The 21689-nt window shown below is 36.2% G+C and overlaps 1 protein-coding gene across 1 annotated transcript; it reads left to right on the top strand.

Moving 5' to 3' along the window:
* The first annotated feature begins 482 nt into the window (after positions 1-482).
* On the top strand, positions 483-12478 carry LOC134753587 (CUE domain-containing protein 2). Its single transcript, XM_063689510.1, has 7 exons — positions 483-873; positions 2290-2418; positions 3235-3319; positions 4706-4838; positions 5939-6102; positions 8831-8960; positions 9694-12478. The coding sequence occupies exons 1-7, from the start codon at positions 708-710 to the stop codon at positions 9754-9756; spliced, it is 870 nt and encodes a 289-aa protein (XP_063545580.1). The 5' UTR covers positions 483-707; the 3' UTR covers positions 9757-12478.
* The last annotated feature ends 9211 nt before the right edge of the window (positions 12479-21689 follow it).

The following is a 21689-nucleotide window of genomic DNA, read 5'->3' as shown; positions in this document are numbered from 1 at the left end:
TTTGTTGCCTTATATGGTTCATGTTATACTTATGTCCCAGAGCCTAACTAGCGCCACCGGAGAGATTAGGAACTATTATTTAAAGCTGAAAGCGGTCACTATTGCAACAATTCTGCCATAAGAGATTGGCATCCTTTTTTATACCATCCATACCATAGATATTCATAGTTTACTCTCGCTTGCATCTGTCATTTCGTACAGAAACCGAATGAAAACTGCGTTGGTGCGGTGGGGTAGTCTGTTACGATTTTTAAAAAGTCACTGACGGATGCGTTCAGGGAAAGGGCCGAGACACCGGACCAAAGAATACAAAACCTCATAGCACCGGATATTGCCGAGCATTAAAGAACAGTGCTGGTCAGTGTACTGAGACTTTAAATCTGTCATGTCATTGGTGGCTGTACACTCGCGAGCCCATGCCCGAGCAAAATAAACAAATTTATGACATAAGAAAAAAAAACATTGCATTGTGTTTTATTGATTTTCCGTCGCCGAACTCTGGAATTCCATCGGAATAGCCCAGTTTTCCCTTGTAATTTAATATTAACGCACAAGCTAGCTAGTTATAAGAGAAAAGGTTTTCAGGAGCCGCCCATTGCTCTAAAACGTCGTCCCTTTTACCTGTTTACCGAGGCGTAACGCTGCCTGGCTGCGAATAGAATTTATTAACTCTAGTGTTCTTGAAAAATATATCGTTGTAAGTGAAAATGAGCACTACAGCATTGCAGGAGTCTGCTGTTAAGGAGAGTTTGTTTCAATTTATTACTAAGAACGTCCCCTCGGCGGACTTAAACGTAATTGACGATATAGTACTGTCTTATGTGATTTCTTTCGTGGAGGAATCTTCGCAAGATCCCTGCTTCGATGTTGAAGGTAATACTTTAAAAATGCTATATATTAATAGATAAATAACTAAACTAGGTGTTGGGATGGAAATTATGACGATGGACGACCTATTTTCGTCTGAACAAACTTCCTAATTTGCATTTTGTGTCAAAGTTTCTAGTGGCTTCACATCTTATTTATAAATTATTTTATAAACTAAGCAAATGCAGTTTTAGTAGTAATGTATAATGTATTTACACTTTATTTAAATAGAGATCTAATAATATATATATACAAATTTTTACAGAAAATCAATAGGTATGAATTGAAGATAGCAAGTTGTATAAATTAGTTGATTTTAGTTGTATTCCTTTAAAAAATACAACATTCTCACCTACAGCCGGATAATAATCAGCTATAATCAGAAAATAACTAAAAACAATTTACAAAAATCAATCAATATAGGGTGGAGTCAGCTGTCATTAACTTGTTTATTTTGTTAACAGTAGGGAAAATTTAACAAAAAATGTTATTCTTAGTGAGTATTCCTCTAGTATATAAGTTCCATCGGAAGATTAAGAACTATATTAATAATTATATATTTGGGTCAAAATTATTTTCATTGTCTTGTTTCTGACCACTCTGTCACACTTGTATTTCCATCCTCTATTGAATAAATCAAAAAGTCAAGTGCTTTAGCATGTGTTTCTATCTGTAGATTATATTCTAAATGAGAAAAATTAAAAACTAAATTTCATCTCATACAATAAGCTCCACTCCGTCACATTTTTTGGGGACAAAAACAAGACAACAAAAATAATTTTGACCCATTTATTAATAAGTTTGATACTGATATTTGACTGCATGTGTATCCAATGCAGCTGCAATGTTTTGCATTAGAAATGAATAGGTTTTCAGGAGGATGTCCATATTGATATAAATAAATGTTTTTTTTTTCAAATTACCTATAAAGCCAATGTGAAAGAAACATCATAACTCTAAAGAGCCTGGCTCTTGTCGGTGGAGTAACCGCCACTCTGTTCTTGTTTCTGGCACTGTTTTGAAAAACACTCACTGTGTGAAAGAAAGTAAAGAAGAAATCTTACCAGCCGGCCACACTTTTTAGGGGTAGGCTTAGTAAAATAGCTAGGGAGAGTGTAGAAAGCTATAATAGTTCTATATTTAATCAATTCTCTATCATGTGGCATTATACTGATAGTTCCGCTAGTTGACGCTAGATGTAGACTACGAAAATAATAGTCATTTTGGTAAGAAAACCGATGTAGTGACCACTCTGTCTTCTTAATTCTCTTTGATAATACCAATTTTTTGACTGGCAGATGGATTTTAAATTATGTATTATCCGTTAGTGTTCCTACTAGTGTTTTTGTATGTTTTACTTTTATTTTCATATTAGAAAAAACTAGCCTAAGATGAAGGATAAAGAGAATATCTTTCTTCCAGGTTTCATAGAGATGATGGCGGCGTACGTGCCGCAGTTCGCCAACATTGATGTGGAGCGCGTCTGCTCCTGGGTCGTGGACCTGGAGGCCCTGCTCACGAGCGAGGAGAGCGACCCCCCGTCTAGCCATGGTTAGTGTTATCTTAGCTCAGTTACTTTACCTTCAACATCTTAGCCGCTTATATAGGGTGGCTAAAAATTAAGTGCATTCCTGTTGCCAGGGAGGTTTTGGGATTATACTAAGCAACTTTTACTATGGGACCAACCACGAAATCGCGAAAAAAAATTTGCAAAATCCCATAGAAAATGGACCAGCCAAAATGTATGAAATAGCCAAATTTTTTTCGCGATTTCGGGGTTGGTCCCATAGTAAAAGTTGCTCAATCCCAAAACCTCCAAACCATTTTTTAGCCACGGTGTATAGATACATCCACAGATATAAATATACCTACCATAGATGACGCAAATGCATCTACTTCGCGTGTCCGAACCCCGAGAAATCCTCGGGGTTGATTGTCGCTCTTGACAGTCCACGCGCGTCAGTTGTTGCAGCCGGACGTCCGTGAAAACTTAAAAAATGCCTCGTTGCGTGATAATTAACTGCAAAAGCCCAAAAATTGCGAGCACCCAAAGGCAAAAAACATGTTTCTTATCACAGGTAAGTAGTATGAAAAAGTCGGCACGCTTGGTTCCAATACAAAGCGTGATATTTGCTTTGGTCGTTGACAGCTGGGTCAGCTGGGAATGATCAGGAATCGATTTTATATTTCTACTTCTTCAAGTGCCTTCTCCACCCCAGAGACAAAAATCCCGGAAAAATTTTTTATCGCAAGTCAGTCGCCACTTTATGACTTTGTTCTACCAAGTTTAGGTATTTATACTCTGCCTATTCCGATCAATGTTCATGACCGACACAAGCCTAGGTGACATGTATGTTATTGTTCCAGAGGAGTCGTCGAGCAGCAGCGACAAGCTGACGATGACTCTTCAAACCCTGAGCGAGATGCTGCCCACGGCCGCCAAGCCCAGCCGGTGAGACTAATCATTACAATAGTTACAACCTTACAACAGAATTAAATATATTAAGTTATTTTAAAACGGGTCACTAACGTATTATTGATTCGAATAGCTCGACATGTTTCGATCCAATTTGACAAACGCAATACGGAGGGTAGAGCCGTCCTCTGTACGGTGACGTCGCCGGCACCGCCGACGCCTACGCCGCCTGTCGTGAGCGCAGCACACGGCGCGCCCTCGACCAGTGAAGACGTGTAGTTGCTTCGTGAAGACGATCCTCGTAAATTGGATCGAAACATGTCGAGCTATTCGACTTAATAATACGTGAGTGACCCACTTTAAAATAATTTAATTAAATAGTTATTTGTGGCTTTCCAGCACAGAAGGGTCCTTATGCTTGAAATGCACTAAGGTCCTTTTTATCTGAAATTCCCACAGAAATTTTATATACAAATACATAGAAAACACTCAAAACTCAGTAACAAATATCTGTGCTCAATACATGCCCTTACCGGGATTCGAACCCAGGATCATTGGCTTCACAGGCAGGCTCACTACCCACTAGGCCAGACCGGTCGTCAAAACTAGCATTTCATTATTTGTCATAGTCGGATAAGCTTCGGTAGCCTAGTTGTTTGTGCGATAGACCTGTTTTAAAGCCTCGACACTTTTTGAGGCGGTATATTTTTAATATTAACTTAATTTAAAAAATTGTATAACACTCTCGCGTTTTCAACACATATTTAATTATACGAACGGGTCTACCGCGATTTAATCTCATTGTTTTTACTTTAAATTCCGACGTTTCAGCTTGAGTTGCCCCAGCTGTGGTCACGGAAAGACTGACTTGCTGGGACGTCAGTCTTTCCGTGACCACATGCAGCTGGTGTAACTCAGCTGAAACATTGTTTTTACCTTAAATTCCGACGTTTCAACTGAGTTCCACCAGCTGTGGTCACGGACAAACTGACGTCCCAGCAAGTCAGTCTTTCCGTGACCACAGCTGGTGCAACTCAGCTGAAACGTCGGAATTTAAGGTAAAAACAATGAAATTAAATCGCGGTAGTCCCGTTCGTATAATTCAAAAAAACGGACAAGTGCGAGTCGGACTCGCGCACCGAGGGTTCCGTACTTTTTAGTATTTGTTGTTATAGCGTCAACAGCAGAAATACATCATCTGTGAAAATTTCAACTGTCTAGCTATCACGGTTCATGAGATACAGCCTGGTGACAGACAGACGGACTGACACACGGACAGCGGAGTCTTAGTAATAGGGTGCCGTTTTTACCCTTTGGGTACGGAACCCTAAAATTTGTGATGTATATTGAGGAAAATCACCTTCCTTTCTTCCTTCTTTCAATTCGTTACTTCAGTTCGGAAACTAGAAAACTCTGTTACAGCTCTCATTCGAGTTCCGAGAGCTCCGAGGAGGCCGAGCGTCAACGGAGCCTGCTGGAGGCCGAGGACCTGCCCATGCTCGCTGCCCAGTGCGCCGTGCTGCATGAGATGTTCCCGAACACCTGCGCTATGGAGGTAACTTTAATCAGCTGTCTCAATCATCATCAGCCGAAAGATGTCCACTGCTGGGCATTAGCCTCCCCCAGGAATCTCCAAGCCCTCGCGCAAGAGAAGAGGCCTGTGCCCAGCAGTGGGACGTATATAGGCTGAATTAATATTATTAATAAGTGTTACATGACATTACTCTATAGGTATAGCCGTAAGAGACTTGACTGACAGACTGACCAACGTAAATCCCTAGTAGCTAAGGTTATTAGCATTAGCACCTATCTTCATCTTTAGACATACTTTTTTTTTCTCAATCTAGTTTTTAATTCACTAACTGGTCGCCCAAGATACAGGCTATGCCTAGTTTGGGGACCCCTGTTCATACTGTTATAAATGTACCGCTGTTTGCGCGCAACCTGGACCTCATGTATACTCCATCTGCAAATTCCCATCTTTGTGTGCAAAATAAATATATTTTTCATTTTCATTTTTTTCATTTACTATTATAAATTTATAAAACATAATTTTAAATTTAAAAGACATCACAAACATGCAGAAATAATTGTAACAGATATGCATTGTCTTCATAGACATAGTATATACAAGTAGTTATAGACGCGCCACCGAGCGACCGATTAAGAGAAAGAATATTCATATAAAATTTGGGCAGCATATGATTTTTTCTCTTTCACTCTTATAAATTTCAGTATTTCGCCATCGCCTCCTACCTATGATGCCACCCGGTCGGTGATAAGGACAAATCGTGGCACTATTTTCTCTTTCCTCTTATAGGAATCGCAATAAAACTATCTTTCTCTATGAAAGAGTTGTCAGGCCTATGGATGGTATAGAAAGGATGCCAATCTCTTATGGCAGAATTGTTGCAAAAGTGACCGCTTTCAGCTTTAAATAATAGTTCCTAATCTCTCCGGTGGCGCTAGTTAGGCTCTGGGACATGAGTATAACATGAACCAACAAATAGCCCGATCAAATTACGTAGGTTGTTTTTGTTAGTATTTCGGTGTATGGTGGGGCCGCCTAATTACTGTTTTTTGATGGACATTTTTCATACATAGAGATTTGGCTCCTTTATATAGTCTCCATGGTCAGGCCCTTGATTGTGTTAGATAAAGCACTGCGTGTCCATCGCTTGCGGCGACGTGGAGCGCGCGGCGGCGACGCTGCTGCACCGCCGCGAGCAGGGGCAGGCGCTGTCCGCCGCCGCGCTGCACCAGGCCAGCAAGACTCCGCTCTGCGACGACTCCGAGCTCAAGAACCGTATCATTGCTCGGTAAGTCCATCTCCGGAAACCGCAGAACCGTATCATTGCGAGGTAAGTCGTACTCCAGAAACAGCAGAACCGTATCATTGCTGGGTAAGTCGTACTCCAGAAACCGCAGAACCGTATCATTGCTGTGTAAGTCGTACTCCAGAAACCACAGAACCGTATAATTGCGAGGTAAGTCGTACTCCAGAAACCGCAGAACCGTATCATTGCGAGGTAAGTCGTACTCCAGAAACAGCAGAACCGTATCATTGCTGGGTAAGTCGTACTCCAGAAACCGCAGAACCGTATAATTGCGAGGTAAGTCGTACTTCAGAAACCGCAGAACCGTATAATTGCGAGGTAAGTCGTACTCCAGAAACCGCAGAACCGTATCATTGCTGGGTAAGTCGTACTCCAGAAACCGCAGAACCGTATCATTGCGAGGTAACTCGTACTCCAGAAACCGCAGAACCGTATCATTGCGAGGTAAGTCGTACTCCAGAAATCGCAGAACCGTATCATTGCGAGGTAAGTCGTACTCCAGAAACCGCAGAACCGTATCATTGCGACGTAAGTCGTACTCCAGAAACCGCAGAACCGTATCATTGCGAGGTAACTCCATCTCCAGAAACTTTCTTTTTATTAGATAAAGGGGCGTTATAGTATAATGTAACGCAATTTTTTCTTGTAAAACGTTGCGATGCGTTACAGAGGCGGGAGGGGGGGTTGGAACAAGCCGTTACGTAACAACGTTTTTTTTTAATTAAAATACCAAGACACATATACATATTATAAATTATAATCACGCCTATTTCTCGGAGGGGTAGGCAGAGACCACGGATTTCTACTTGGTATGATCCTGACATACCTCTTTCGCTTCCTTCACTTTCGTAACATTCCTCACACACGCTCGCTCATTCCTTCAATTTTATGATTATACTTTACTGAACATAATTGTGACTTTTAGGTAAAAATTTAAATTTAAAGGTGACATGTTCTGGGATAGCAGTCAGACTGGACGTCTTCCTTCATTCAATTTCATCTTCTTCTTATAGGTAAGTTAATTCAGGTCCGTTGCAACAAATTTATAACTATAATCTATTACGGTTTCGGCACTGTATTGTCAATATTATATGTAATACTTTTCAATGTCACTTTTCTGTAATGACTGTTTGTGCCAAAATAAAGAGAAAAAAAAAAAAAAAAAATGGTCACTTGGTACACGAAAACGTTACGGCGCGTTACACGGGGGAGAGAGGGGGTCAAAAATCTTTGAAAATTGCATTACGTAAATATTTGAACGCCCCCTAATCCTCATACTAAACATCTCGCTTTCCCATTGGACAACCTCCCACATATATCTGGCTTCTGCAGCTTGCCAACAAACTAACGTAAAGAAGGCGATAATTTGTCGGCCTCCACCCTCCGCCTCCGCCTTGCGATGACTCGAAATTGAACAACAGTATCTTTATCTCTTCTTTATCTTTATCCAATACATGTCAACGAAAGTGACCTAGAGTATGTGGAAGAATATATATACTTAGGAAAACAAATAACATTCAGAAAAAGTAGGCATATTGAAGAAATAAACAGACGAGTTGGTATCACTTGGAAAAAGTACTGGAGTCATAAAGAAATTCTAAAATCAAACCTACCAATGACATTGAAGCGCAAGGTACTTAACACTTGTATACTTCCCAGCTTCACCTACGGATGCCAAACATGGATCTACAACGCAAAGACAAAGAATAATATCCAGGTGTGTCAAAGGAGTATAGAGAGAAGTGTACTCAACATAAAACTTAGAGACAAGAAGAGATGCTCAGAAATAAGAAACACAACTAAAGTGATAGATGCACTCGACCACTCAAGATCCTTAAAATGGAAGTGGGCAGGCCACTTAGCCAGATTAGAAGACCAGAGATGGACCAAAGTGGTGACAGAATGGCAGGGACCTCATGGAAAAAGACACAGAGGGAGACCAAAGACCAGGTGGATAGATGATATTGTCCCAATAGCTGGACAAAGTTGGATGAAGAAAGCACAAAACAGAACACATTGGAAAAAGTTGGAGGAGGCCTATACCCAGAAGGGGTCCTTAAATTAAAAATAAATAAATAAATATAAGTAAAATGAATTGTATACTTAAGGAATAAGAGGCTCTATTATTATTATTATTATATATCTTTACGCAGTATGTTGTCCCAATAACATACCTAATGTCAGACTCCTGCAGCCAGTAAACTAACTGACACGAGCAAAGGCAGGCGCTGTTGGCCATCTGTATCATTGATCGGTGAGTCTTATTGACTATTTCAGTAATGCCGTTTGACTCGGGACTTTACTAGTTGACATCGTTGGGATATGATCGCTTAAGCCTTGCTATTATCTATCGGTAACCACTCTATCAGGCCAGTAAGACTCCGTTCTGCAATAACTACGGAAGTCCTATTGGCTCTTTCGGTAACACAATTCATTCGGGACTTCCTTGTTGACACCGTTAGGGTACCTCCGCTAAATCTACTACACTGACTGATATGATATGAATGATATGATCTGTTGCTGTCATCATTAAATTTCACTTATTATTTTGGGATTAAATGTGACGTTTTCAACCAAACGGTACCACATTGTCGGTTGTCGATAAGGTTGATTTCAAATTGAAGCTATATGGAAATAGCGCCTTATTGACTACCGACAATAAGTACCCTTTTGATTGAAAATGGCACAAATATGAGTATTATTGTTTTAGCTATTCGTACGTGGACAAGAACTCCCAGACGAAGGAACACAAGCCGCTCGCGCCCAAAATGGAGCCGAAGAAGATGGTTCGCTACCGCGACAACAAGATCGTGTCACTCAAGGGCGAGCGGTACACTGAGGTGAGTGTAACATGGTTATTCAGATTTCTATGATCCATTGGTTAGAATAAGAATAAGAATTGTTTATTGCCACATTATCAAGTACAAAAGAAAATGAAATAAAAGTACAAAAGAAAATAAAATAAAATTACATAAAACAAGAATAAGAAAAAAGAATTATTAATTTATAAGTAAGTACAATCAATTGGGCAAAGGGTTTCCAGTCTCAGCATGTGCCGGGCCGAGATGCCGGCGCTGGTTTTCAGACCGGTCCCAGACTAGGACGGCCGGAGGGTAGCATAATTATTAACTATATCAATTACAATGATAACATCTGTGCTCGTAATTAAGTACAATTGACGCTATGGTCATTAAAATAGGAACAATTGAAGATAATAATAACAAGTTAAATTACAAAATACAATACAATACAATACAATACAATCATTTATTAATAAAATTAAAATTTTACACGTCATAGTAATTTACAATGCTATTCTAAATTACATTATTATTCATATACATTAAATTATTAAAATTACCGTATCCGTAATTAATGGAAACTTATAACATAAGGAAACAACATGACATTTTAATAAAAATAATTAGGTATATAATTACTTAAAATCTATTGTTAATATCTGTTAAAAATTAATAACAAGTACATTACTTAATTAAAATAAATAAGTAAATTAGTAGTAATGTAAATCCCGCTTAAGATATGTCCAATACATTATATCGCCGAACATTCCAGGTACCAAGGTCCGGCGTCGACGAGGAAAACTTGAAAAAGCCCAAAAAACAGCATTGCCCTTAACCATTACAACCACGTCAGTACCGGGCCCGCCCTGCCCCCGGCCCCCGCGGCCCTAGCCTCCCCCTCATGTATCCACGTGCCAGTAGCGTTCATTCCCTCCCCGTACTGATTTTGGTTATAATGATTTTAGTGCTTAAGTTTATTATTACGCTCTCTAATAACAGTATTATTTCATATAGGTCTTTTATTAGTGAGAGTTGCGAATCGCGATGGGGTCTGACGCGCGGTCGATTAAGATTTGTAAATTGTTTTAGTGTATAGTTTGTGTGTGCGGGTTGAGGTCGAAATGTGGATCAATGAAGTCAATTATTGACCTTATATAAAGACTAAAAGACGAGACGTTCAATGAAATCTCGTATCGTAATTTGCAGAGCTTATGATGCACATTTGCATCAAAATTGACAGATTTTCACCTCTTGTCTGAGCCGGAGCTCGGAATTTTCGCGGCAAAACACAAGACTGTCACTACTACTGTTAGAATTTTTTTTATCGATATCGATAGTTGTGTCATAGAAAAAAGGGTCCACCAAATAAAAATAAAAAAACAATAAAAAAATTACGTCAGATAAAATTATATAGAAACAGATGCAATTTCTTCGAAATTCACGTCAGTACACATAGCAGCACATGACATTATATTTGGTTTGTGACAGTGATAAGAAATCATTAATATCTCAGCATTGGGAGTAAACAGTTTCGTTTATCACTCAATTATTTAGGTATAATAATGAACGTTCAACTTCACCCGACGACAAGGCAACAATATGAAATTAATTGAAATTAGTATGATATTCAGGTTGATGATTTGATTATAAAAAAATATGTATTGGTATGATTTTTTATTATATATAAAAATACTAGATATCGATAAAAAAAAATGTAACACTAGCTAGGTTGCGACAGTCTCTTGTTTTGCCGCGGAAATTCCGGGCTCTGGTCTGAGCTAACGTTAGGTTTCCGAAATATGATAGATATAAAAGCGTAAAGATGAAGACAATTTTAATTAAATAAACTACTTACTGCTTATAAAATGTTTGACATCTTATACAAACGAAATTTATATGGGACCATCCATTATTCTTTATTATTCTTATTCTCTTTGGCGGCCCATGTAAATTTTATAAAAAAAATCAACGTTTGACAATTGACTGTAATACTATTGAGTTGATACTTAATAAACTGATAATATTTGTATAAGTGAGTAATGTTTAAGACTCGACAAGGAAGTAGACTACAGGATTAGTAGAGCGTGGCGAAAATATTGGTCTCTAAAATCAATTCTGAAGTGATATGTCGATGGCCATAAAGAAAAAGGTATTTGATACTGCTGTCCTACCTGCCTTAACTTGCGGTGTCCAAACCTGGAGCCCCATTGAGAAACATATTCATAAACTGAAAATCTGTCAAAGAGCTATGGAACAGTCAATGTTAAAAATTAAAATTAAGGACAGAATCAGAAACGAAGTCATAAGAAAGAAAACTGGAGTAAAAGATATAATATACGCAATAAAAAAGAGCAAATGGGCCTGGGCTGGCCATATATGTCGAACAACGGATAACCGGTGGACTAAACGTGTCACAGAATGGTCACCAATAGGAATAGCGAGAAAACAAAAAAGACCAAATAAAAGATGGAGAGACGAGCTAGTGACCTTCGACAGATACTGGTGGAGAACAGCACAGGATAGGAAGGAATGGAAAAAACTGGGGGAGGCCTTTTCCGCACAAGCGACATGCAAATAATAAACCAATAATAATTGAAATTTTATGTAATTGTAAAAAAAAAGCATGAAATAAAGGCTATTACTATTACTATATGATAGTTTTGGTATGTTCTAGAGCCTGATTATTATTTTTACATAGGTTTATTGTAAATGGATTAGAAACAATACCTAATCATTTATAAAGTTAATTTCTGGCTCAAAACTATAACCCATTTTTTCAACAGTGGACTCGAACGATCCCATTTCGATATTTACCCGCATATCAAACTAGTTTAATAGATATTCAATTGTTTTCTATTTAATGAAATTTCTTGAAAAGAAATGAACTTAGGCGCTTTAAGAGTTGGCCAAAAGTATGCTAGTCTGATTATCGGCCGCCTGTAGGCGGCCTGTGATGTTTTAGATTCGTTTTAAGCTGAATTCTGTTATATGCAATGAGGAGCAAATCTAGAGTTCAATTTAAAAAGAAACCTTAAAAAATCAGCGCATGATGACTCAAAGTATACTCGGTAAAAGATTCTGACGGATTCTTTCTGATCCTCACAAAAAATTTAATTGAGTGAATTTGAAACCATGATTAAAATTTCACTAAATATCGAGATAGCACGTCATTTTATTATATTAATGACTCGTTTCTTTATCGTCGATTAAGTTTCTTTATACGTATTTAAATTGGCTAAAAACTAGTTTTTTTCATCATTGCATATAAACACCAGCGTGATTTATTTATTTATATTAGAACTATATTGTTATACGTGATGCGTGTATGCCTTTACTAATATTTATTGTTTATTTATGTAGTTTTGTCAACTATTTATTTCATGAAATAACTAGACCTCAGTGATTTATTCTGTCAAAATTAGGTACCAACTTTTCGGTTTCATCTAATTCTCATAATGACATAATATTGTCTTCGGTTACCGCGATAGTTACTCATGAAATAAAACTATGAAAACGGATTATATCGCGTATATTGAATTTATAATACATCCCGACGTTTCGAACCCTTTACAGCGTTCGTGGTCAACGGGTGACTGAGGAAAAATTACAAAGTGCAAAAATACCCACATACTAAAAATAATGAACAATCAAAGACTATAAACTTTAAGGCTGGTTGTACATGCAAAATCGGTTCATAAGGCTAGTTATACACCACAATTATTTTCAAATAAAGATATATATATATACGCGATAAAAAAATAATTAATAATATATTTATTTATTTTATCGCGTTTTCATAGTTTTATTTCACTCATAATGACATTTTCCATGTGTCTTTTGAGGTATTTTGTAATGCTTTAAGTTTACTACATCATACCTCTAGGAACGGAATTTATATCTATGTATCTATTTGAAGCAAGTCTTGCAGCGGTATGTTTTATTAAAAGTTTTATATCGATATGGCAACATTACGCGCATCACTAGTACTAACCAAACAGCGACCGGCGTCAGGCCGTCCCGTCGCGACAACTCTAGTCTATGGGAAGTGTTCATTCGGTTAGTTAGGGGAATGTATCGATATCGATAGAAATAATGTAGGCACATCGCTATGAGAGAATTTAGTACGATTGATCGATTCGATTTATTTGTGAATAAATTGACAAATGCGTGTTTAAATAATTTAATATTTAAACATAAAAATAGGTGAAATAAGCACTAAAACTACTAGGATACCTAACTTAAATTGTTAAAAAACTTAAATCATTATATTTCACGGTAATTATGTTACAGAAACAAACGTCAGTTACTTTTAAAGTATTGTTCCACGTTCAGCCGCAATATCAATCTGCCTGCAGCCGAAAAGCAGTACCTTAACTAAATGTAGAATGTTTCATTTTACCATAATCAATATATATATTTTAATCTTATTAAATGAAACATTTTTTAATGTTTGTGTCCTTGTTATTTTTTATGTTGTAACAGACTCATTGTACAGTCACCATCAGATATATCGGAGCGGCCGAAGTGTTTAATAATATCTGAATAGGTATGCACTTCAATGTCTTGATACACTTTACCTTGTAACTTACAGTATGAATTTTCTCAGATGATTTTTCTGGCTCGGGCCCTAATCTGTTAAACATAAGCCTTTGTTTCTTTTAAGAGCGGTCTTCAGCCAAACATGCCAAAGCAGCCATGTCGTTTAAAAAGCAACTCTCATGATAGTATTAAGGTTCAAATTTATGTGACAGCTCATTCAGAGAAAAATCAGGGTGGGCTTTTCTTTGAAGATAACAAAACGTGTTATCTCCAAATGGGCCGTTTTATGAATTTGAACTATATAAATATAATGGTAAATTTGCTTTTTAAACGGGCTTGTTCCCGTTACTTATGCCGGGGCTGTTAGCAGTAAGCGGTGTAACCAATGCATAAAGGAAACAATACCTTTTGTTTAACAGATTAGGGCCCGACCCCGAAAAACTCATCTGTGATAATTCATACTATACCTATGATGAACAAATAAATCTTTGAATCTTTGTTCAGATATTTGTGAACACTTTGGCCGCTCCGATATATCTGATGGTGACTGTATGTAGGATTCAGTGTAATAAAGGAAAAAAAAACGAAATTTAGTCAAAACAATAATGTAAAAGTGACTCTTTTTAACAATTGAAATGTAGTTTTAATATCTGCTCCTGACTGATTTCCTTTTTTAGGTCTGTTAAAACTACTTTAAAAGGAAATGAATTTACAGCAAAGCCGATTTTATAATACTTAGTTCATTTTAGTAGGTACCCTATTTTATTAAAGCAATTTATATTAAAAATATGTTAGGGGATATTTATGAAATGTGCCATGATCTATATCTAATATTAATCAAATCTTTTGAGATCATCGTTTAATCATAAATTCATTAAAAAAATATTATAAATTTTGTTTAACTATGTATATGTAGTATTTAACTATAGTATTAAACTTTTGAAAGTGACTTTAATATAGCTTGAACGCCTGCAATTCATTTTGTTATATCGATACATTCCCAGATCGTGAAGTAAGAACTATAAGTAATACTAGCAACCAGCATATAAAAAAACACACGAAGTTACACTCATTTTAAAACGACATACCGAAATATCAAATAAATACCGAAATATCATTAAATTTGACATGAACATTCAAGTAACATATGTCTGGTACTAGTTTTCGTTGCAAGAAATTGTAATACATACGAAGACATTTGGGCGAGTAAAAGTTTTACACATAAAACGTCTACTCGGTCTATTTTCTTTGTACCTATAACAATTTTACTAACGAAAACTTGTATGTTTAGTATGTATGAATTATCTCAGATGATTTTTTCGGGCTTGGACCCTAATCTGTTAAACAAAAGCCTTCGTTTCTTTAAAGATTGGTCTTCAGCACGTGCCAAATCAACCATGTCGTTTAAAAAGCAACTATCGTGATAGTATTAAGGTTCAAATTTATGTGACAGCTCATTAAGAGAACAAGCAGAGTGGTATTTTCTTTGGAGATAACCAAACGTGTTATCTCCGTATGGGCTGTTTCATGAATTTGAACTATATTAATAGGATGGTAAATTTGCTTTTTAAACGGGCTTGTTCACGTTAGCGTATTAAAAGTAAGCAGTGTAACCAATGCATAAAGGAAACAATACCTTTTGTTTAACAGATTAGGGCTCCGAGCCCGAAACAATCATCTGAGATAATTCATATGTTACGTGAATGTTCATGCCAAGTTTCATGTAGTTTCGAAATGTCAGCGTAGCTTCGATTGTATGAGAGCGGTTTTTTGGTAGCGGGTTCGTGTGAATCCTTTATTAAAATCCTTCTATTCGTCTAGTATTATTTATATCATACGTTAACTATACTCATAAAACGTAAGTTTTGAGTAACGTAAGTTCTTGCGATAGTGATAAGAGTATTAGATCTGTCTTAAGACCTGTGATTTTTGAATTGTTAACGATATTTATATGATTAATTCCTAAAATGTGATTCCTATGATAACTACGCTGTCTTTTGCATCTGTGAAATGTATTTGTATTTATTTAATAGGCTACTAAAAGTATCTTATAACAATTAGTCCGAAAGCTTTTTATGTGTGTGTTGTATCTCAATAGAATGAATCTTTATATGATTATACTTGTGTGAGTGACCGCATTCAGTCAGAATTCGTGTAGTAAAATATTCGTCACGAGGATTAGGTATATTTTTCTAACATTTTGCTTTGTTGATTCCGGATGTTCATTAATACAATGTAAAGCTTTTAAAGTATGTCAAACTGATTATACATTTTTAAATTATTAACTTTTCAATAAAATACAATATTTTTTTGACATAAATACATTAAAATAATTACGCGCTTGGCGCTCATAACAATTTTATGAAAAGGATACGAGTATAAATATGTTAAATGTATTAATGAAAAAAATTAATGTTTCACATGTTTGTATTTCGTAATGTCTTAAACAGCCAGCAAATACACATGTTTTATTATTTTGAATAATATCTCTAAAAACTGTCATAATTGTAGATAAGTTTAAATTTTTAAGAATAAATTATTTATCTCTTGACGACCTGGGGCCCATTTCTCGAACGGTTTCGGTTATATTATTAGTCCACGAACTGTCAAATCGTATGGGTTGCAATAACAACACACTAATAATATTAGACTAATTAAGTCACTTATTTTATAGGTTATTTTATTTTTGACTGCAATTACATTTTTAGATAATAGGTTAAGTTTTATCTTAATTCACAGATGCGGTGGGATGCTGGCATTTTATATTTATTTTTATAACACTGATTTGTTATTATTGAGGTAAATTTTTTACAGTCAACTTCGAAATGACACCTTTAATGTGAATTTGTCATATTGACAAAACTGATGTTTAAAATATGAATTAATCATCTCTTTCTAATCGATAAAAAGTAAGACAAAAACAACAGGTGGGCCGTTTTATAAAAAAATTATACATTACACTTTTTTTCAATTTTTTTTGTTAGTATTACTCACGAGCTCTTTCGATTTCGATAGGAAAAAAAGTGTCCCATTCCATAGTTTTTCAAATCTTCCATTCTGCTACCGTCATACCAAAGATAGATATAACTCTGTAATAAATGGATACAGTCTAAGGAAAAAACGTGCCTCGAAAATCACGAAAATTTTTCTCTCGATCAGAGGGCGCTACTAGCTTTGGCCTACTGTCGTATAGATGGCGTTGACGGTTTCGTTTGTTATTTAAAAAAAAATTACGCATATCAGAGAAAGAACATGGGTCAAAATCATAAAAATAATTAATGCAAATAAAAAAAATCATTTATCCATATTTAAATACATTTTATCGTATTTTTATAAATCTTCATTTTTAGTTTTAAAGTGTGTCGATAGATGGCAGTGAATTTACAGTGGTTACAAAATTTACTATGACAGTACCGCTCTAATATAAGTTACTCTATGGTCATACAAAGTCTATGATAAATGGTAACGGAATGAAAATAAAAATCTTGGGAGAGTTTTTCTCCTATTAGGATCGACAGAGCTCGTGATTCTGAGTAGAAATAACATAATTTTTTTAAATAAAAGGCAAAATTAAAAAAGTGTTGTGTAAAACTTAAAATAAAAATGCCCAGTTAGACCAGGTACAGAGAAAGAGAGAGAAAGAGGCAGAGAGAGAGTCAGCTGCAGAGAAAAGGTGCCACCCTTGCATAGAAGTTTGTATGCAGCGTGGCACCTTTTCTCTGCAGCTGACCGTCCTATAGACAGATTTCTCACATTTTTTATTAAAAGATTGTTTCGTACAGATAAAATTCGAGTTCTTATATATTTTGCAATGTTTTGTGGTAACATCCCAAAAGGCAGCGGAAAGTGGCAGCATTTATTTTATACTGTTATTATTGTTTAGTTTAGGTAGGAATAAATATACGTGAAACTGGGCGCATTGTCATATCTCCATTTTCGATGTGAAATGTATAATTATACATTACCCCTCTTATGCTTGGTTTTATTTCTACTGACTTATCCTACCCTTTGAGCGGTGATCTCTAAGACACATGATAGTTCAAAAAACCTAGTTTTTTTTAAAAGGATATTTGGTACTCACTATTGAGCAGGATATAACCAAACGGAGACGCCACGTAATTTTCTGTACAAAAAAGTCTGCCGATTTTTGCGGAGGAGGGGAACGTCAAATATATACGTAACGTAAAAATAGTCATGTCAGATAAACGTCAGTCCATACATTGTGTATGACTAGTATGACCATTTTCGACAGAGGGGAACATCTGTTAATGGCTACTCCGTTTGGTAATATCCTCCTAGCTACCCGCCCCGGCTTCGCACGGGTAAACCTTAATAAATTATATATATACTACCTTCCTCAAGAATCACTCTATTGGTAGGTGAAAACCGCAAGAAAATCCGTTCAGTAGTTTTCGAGTTTATCACGAACATACATACATAGCTCCTGTTCTCTTCTTTTGATCTTGGCTTGACACTGCCGCGTGTCTAGATATTTTTGATTTGTGACTTCCCTTAAAACTACATAGATTTTATAGATTTATAATTTATAACTCGGCATGTTAGGCAATCTATGACATTTAATCTTTCACTGTATATGACATATAATTCTAATGTAATGCGAGGTTTAGACTAGCAAGAAATTGCATGTAATTTTCATTACATTGCGGTATCTGATCAAACTTTTGAATGCAGTTTACCTTAAGTTCTTGCTAGTCTAAACCTCTTATGAAAGTTTTATATTGAAATATTATTATTAGTCGATATGCGGTCAAATGCTTTCCTTTATCAAAAAAAATCTAAGTCTAAAAAGGATATTAGGTGAATAAGAAACCAATAGCCATTTTCTCAATTTGATTTATTTCAATTAAAATTTCAAAATATAACGAACAATCATACTTTCAACTTGTATTCATAAAATGACAAAATAAACACAACGCCGAATTCACAACTACATGGTTTTATATTATAATTACAAGAGAATTTTTAGCAATAATTATTACATTCCACGTGCCTACAAAGAAACATAAACTTGATTTAAATAACTGAAGGATTTTTAAAGCCCAACTACTAGCGAAATATGTTAAACAACCGAAATATTTGAAATCATCAGAAAACGCTCGTGATTTCTTAGCATGAATGTCCTGTATGCCTGTACGGATACTTCCAGTTTGACACTGATATATTCGCTGTTTGACACTGATAAGGCAATAAAAATTAACTAATTCGTAATACTAATTTTACAAGTTAATGTTTCTTGTAGGCTTTCGGAATGCAATACCTGCTGCTACTAAAGTTCTTGCATATTTAGTATAATGTAGATAATTTTTTAGAGGAATCACATCGTGGAACGCTTGGCGTTAGTAAGTAACTTATAGTGTCCATTTAGTTACTTTTCTATGATCAAATTTACTGATTTGTTATTTTTCTGTGATTAAATTGTCCGTTTTTTCAAGTTTTTTTAACTATTCTGTGATTAAATTGTCCGTTTTGTTACTTTTCTGTGATTATATTTTCCGTTTTGTTACTTTTTAGGGTTCCGTACCTCAAAAGGAAAAAACGGAACCCTTATAGGATCACTCGTGCGTCTGTCTGTCTGTCACAGCCTATTTTCTTCAAAACTACTGGACCAATTCAGTTGAAATTTGGTACACATATGTAAGTTTGTGACCCAAAGATGGACATGTAACGTAACAAATTAATTTTAAACACGGGGGCCACTTTGGGGGGGGGGGGGGTAAATGAGAAAATTTAAAAATAAAGTTTGTCAAACTATATCGTGTTACATATCAAATGAAAGAGCTCACTGTGATAATATCAAATATATTTTTTATATAGTTTTACGATAAATAGTTTAGAAGTTATTCAAGAAAATAGGCAAAAAATGACCACCCCCCCCCCCTTTATCTCCGAAACTACCGGGCCAAAAAATTTGAAAAAATACACAAAATAGATCTTTACCTATAGATCACCGGAAAACCTATTAGAAATGTGCAGTCAAGCGTGAGTCGGACTTAATTACTTAGTTTTTGATCCGACCCCTACTGGCTTTTTAAAGACATTTCGCATAAAAAATACATTGTTTAAATTGTGTAATGTACGGAACCCTTGGAACGCGAGTCGCACTTGGCCGGTTTTTTGTAATTAAATTGTCCGTTTTGTTATTTTTCTGTGATTAAATTGTCCGTTTTGTTACTGTTCTCTTGAGCTGATGATAAGCAATAAACGATTCCTATTTTCAAATACAACTTTGTTATACGAGTGCTGTCAATATTAAGTGACTCAATTATAACTGATTATATAGTTCTTACTATATAATTCAGTTATAATTGAGTCACTTATCTTTAAACTCGGGTAAATCCATCTTGTTATTAGATATTTGCTGAGAGGATCGAATGGATTTATCCGAGTTTGAAGTTAAGCGACACGATTTAAGATGCTAAATGCAGGTAGGTGTTAAATGGACACCATAAGATTCTTAGTTGGTTTAATCTATAGCCTATCCTAGAACACAGTTATATCAAAAAATAAAATAGATAAGTACCTATAGATAAATAAGTATTTTTAGGTAGGTATAGGTACATCGAAAGACACTATACCAATGTTCAATATTTGATATTTACTTATAATTTTGTTGAGTAGGATTTTCTGTATACGTATCTGTAGAAATGTAGCAAACGAAGGCCTTGTACACCTTATTGTAAATTTGTAAGCGATTGCGGCAGCCTATAAACGCAAACAACTTCAGTTTTTTCATTTAAAGCTATTTACGTGTTTTAATCTTCTTGTAAGCGTGATCTGGTCTGACTAGCAAGTATTTTACATTGGTACATTGACTCGCAATAATGGTCATCGCATCAGTCCGGCGGACTGGTAATGGGTGGGCCCCTTTAAGGCTGATCTTAGTGTCACGCGGACCGTCCGTGCGGATTGCTCTGCACCGGACCAATATGTATTAAGTCCAGGGAGCGTTTTAGAGTGGTCCGCGCGGACAGCTTTCTCATACAATTTGGCGGTGCGGAGCGATCCGCACGGACGGTCCGCGTGACACTATAATCAAGGGCCCTCCACACTCGTGCGCGAATCGCGGCGCGAAGCCGCGAACGCGAGTGTGGAGTCTAGTTCGCTAATCAGCGAAATCGACTTCACACTCGCGTTCGCGGCTTCGCGCCGGTAGTCTGGAGCGGGCTTAAGACATAGAAAGTGAGGACTTATCTAATACGGGTGCACTTATCAATAGTTGCTTAGCATTTTGAGCCTTATCACCAAATAGTTTAAACGTCATAATCCAGTTGCTACCTTGAGCATATTATAAAGCTAAAACCTGCAATTTTGCTGCCAAAAATTGGCAACATTACCCAAAATGGTGTTGCCAGGACTAAAAAATTGCAATTTTCGGTTTTACGATACGCCTCCTTTTTTAAATATATATTTTTGATTTGTGACTTCTACAATTTCCCTTTCTTTCTAAATTTCGTGCATTCTTAAGTTAATTTAGAAATCCAACAGTTTTGAGCAAGCTAAGTTATCAAATAATATTTTAAACACATCGACATCTACAACAATAAAATTATGTAGTTGATTTGATAGCTGTAAACGTTATTTTCTAGAGTTAAAGTCTGTAGAGATTTTGACAGCACACGCAGAGCAGGTGTTATTTTAAACGTCAAACTTCTATGAAATTATGACGTATACATAACACTGGCACTTCGCAGACTTTTCTTGGTAAAACACATTAACATTTTCATCAGTTTTTGTAACTATTTTAGGAGGTAAAGGGGCCCACTGACTATCAGTCCGCCGGACGATATCGGCCTGTCAGTTACAACAAAAATTTGACAGTTCCGAACAACTGACAGGCCGATATCGTCCGGCGGACTGATAGTCAGCTTTAAGAATCAACTGACTTCTTTTTTAAAACGTAAATAATCAAATGTCTCGTATAGTTTAATGTAAAATTTACAAAACATGAAATACTATAAAACACCCATCCTTTTCTATAGTGCGAAAAAACAGATACTTGGTTATACCACAGAATAAGTAATAGTACTACCGTACGGAAAGGAAACTTCCTACAAAACCGAAGTTTGACAGCGGTTCAGGGACGAATCATGCTGTCCCTTTCTTATGTATGATACTATCCCTTTCGGCTATTTAGGATTGTCAAAATTCAAGTAATTCTTATCTGTGGTACACGCAAAGGGACGTCAAGTTGTGTCAACCCTAATAATT

This window comes from Cydia strobilella, chromosome 27 (assembly GCF_947568885.1).
Source record: "Cydia strobilella chromosome 27, ilCydStro3.1, whole genome shotgun sequence".
NCBI classification, from domain to species: Eukaryota; Metazoa; Arthropoda; class Insecta; order Lepidoptera; family Tortricidae; genus Cydia; species Cydia strobilella.
The sequence above is the reverse complement of the archived record's forward strand: the minus strand, read 5'-3'. Positions and strand labels throughout refer to the sequence as shown.

Coding starts and splice junctions, on each gene's coding strand:
- LOC134753587 (XM_063689510.1), top strand. CDS start 708: ATGAGCACTACAGCATTGCAGGAGTCTGCTGTTAAGGAGAGTTTGTTT. Junction 3,320..4,705: donor ACGGCCGCCAAGCCCAGCCG/GTGAGACTAATC, acceptor ACTCTGTTACAG/CTCTCATTCGAGTTCCGAGA. Junction 6,103..8,830: donor AAGAACCGTATCATTGCTCG/GTAAGTCCATCT, acceptor TTATTGTTTTAG/CTATTCGTACGTGGACAAGA.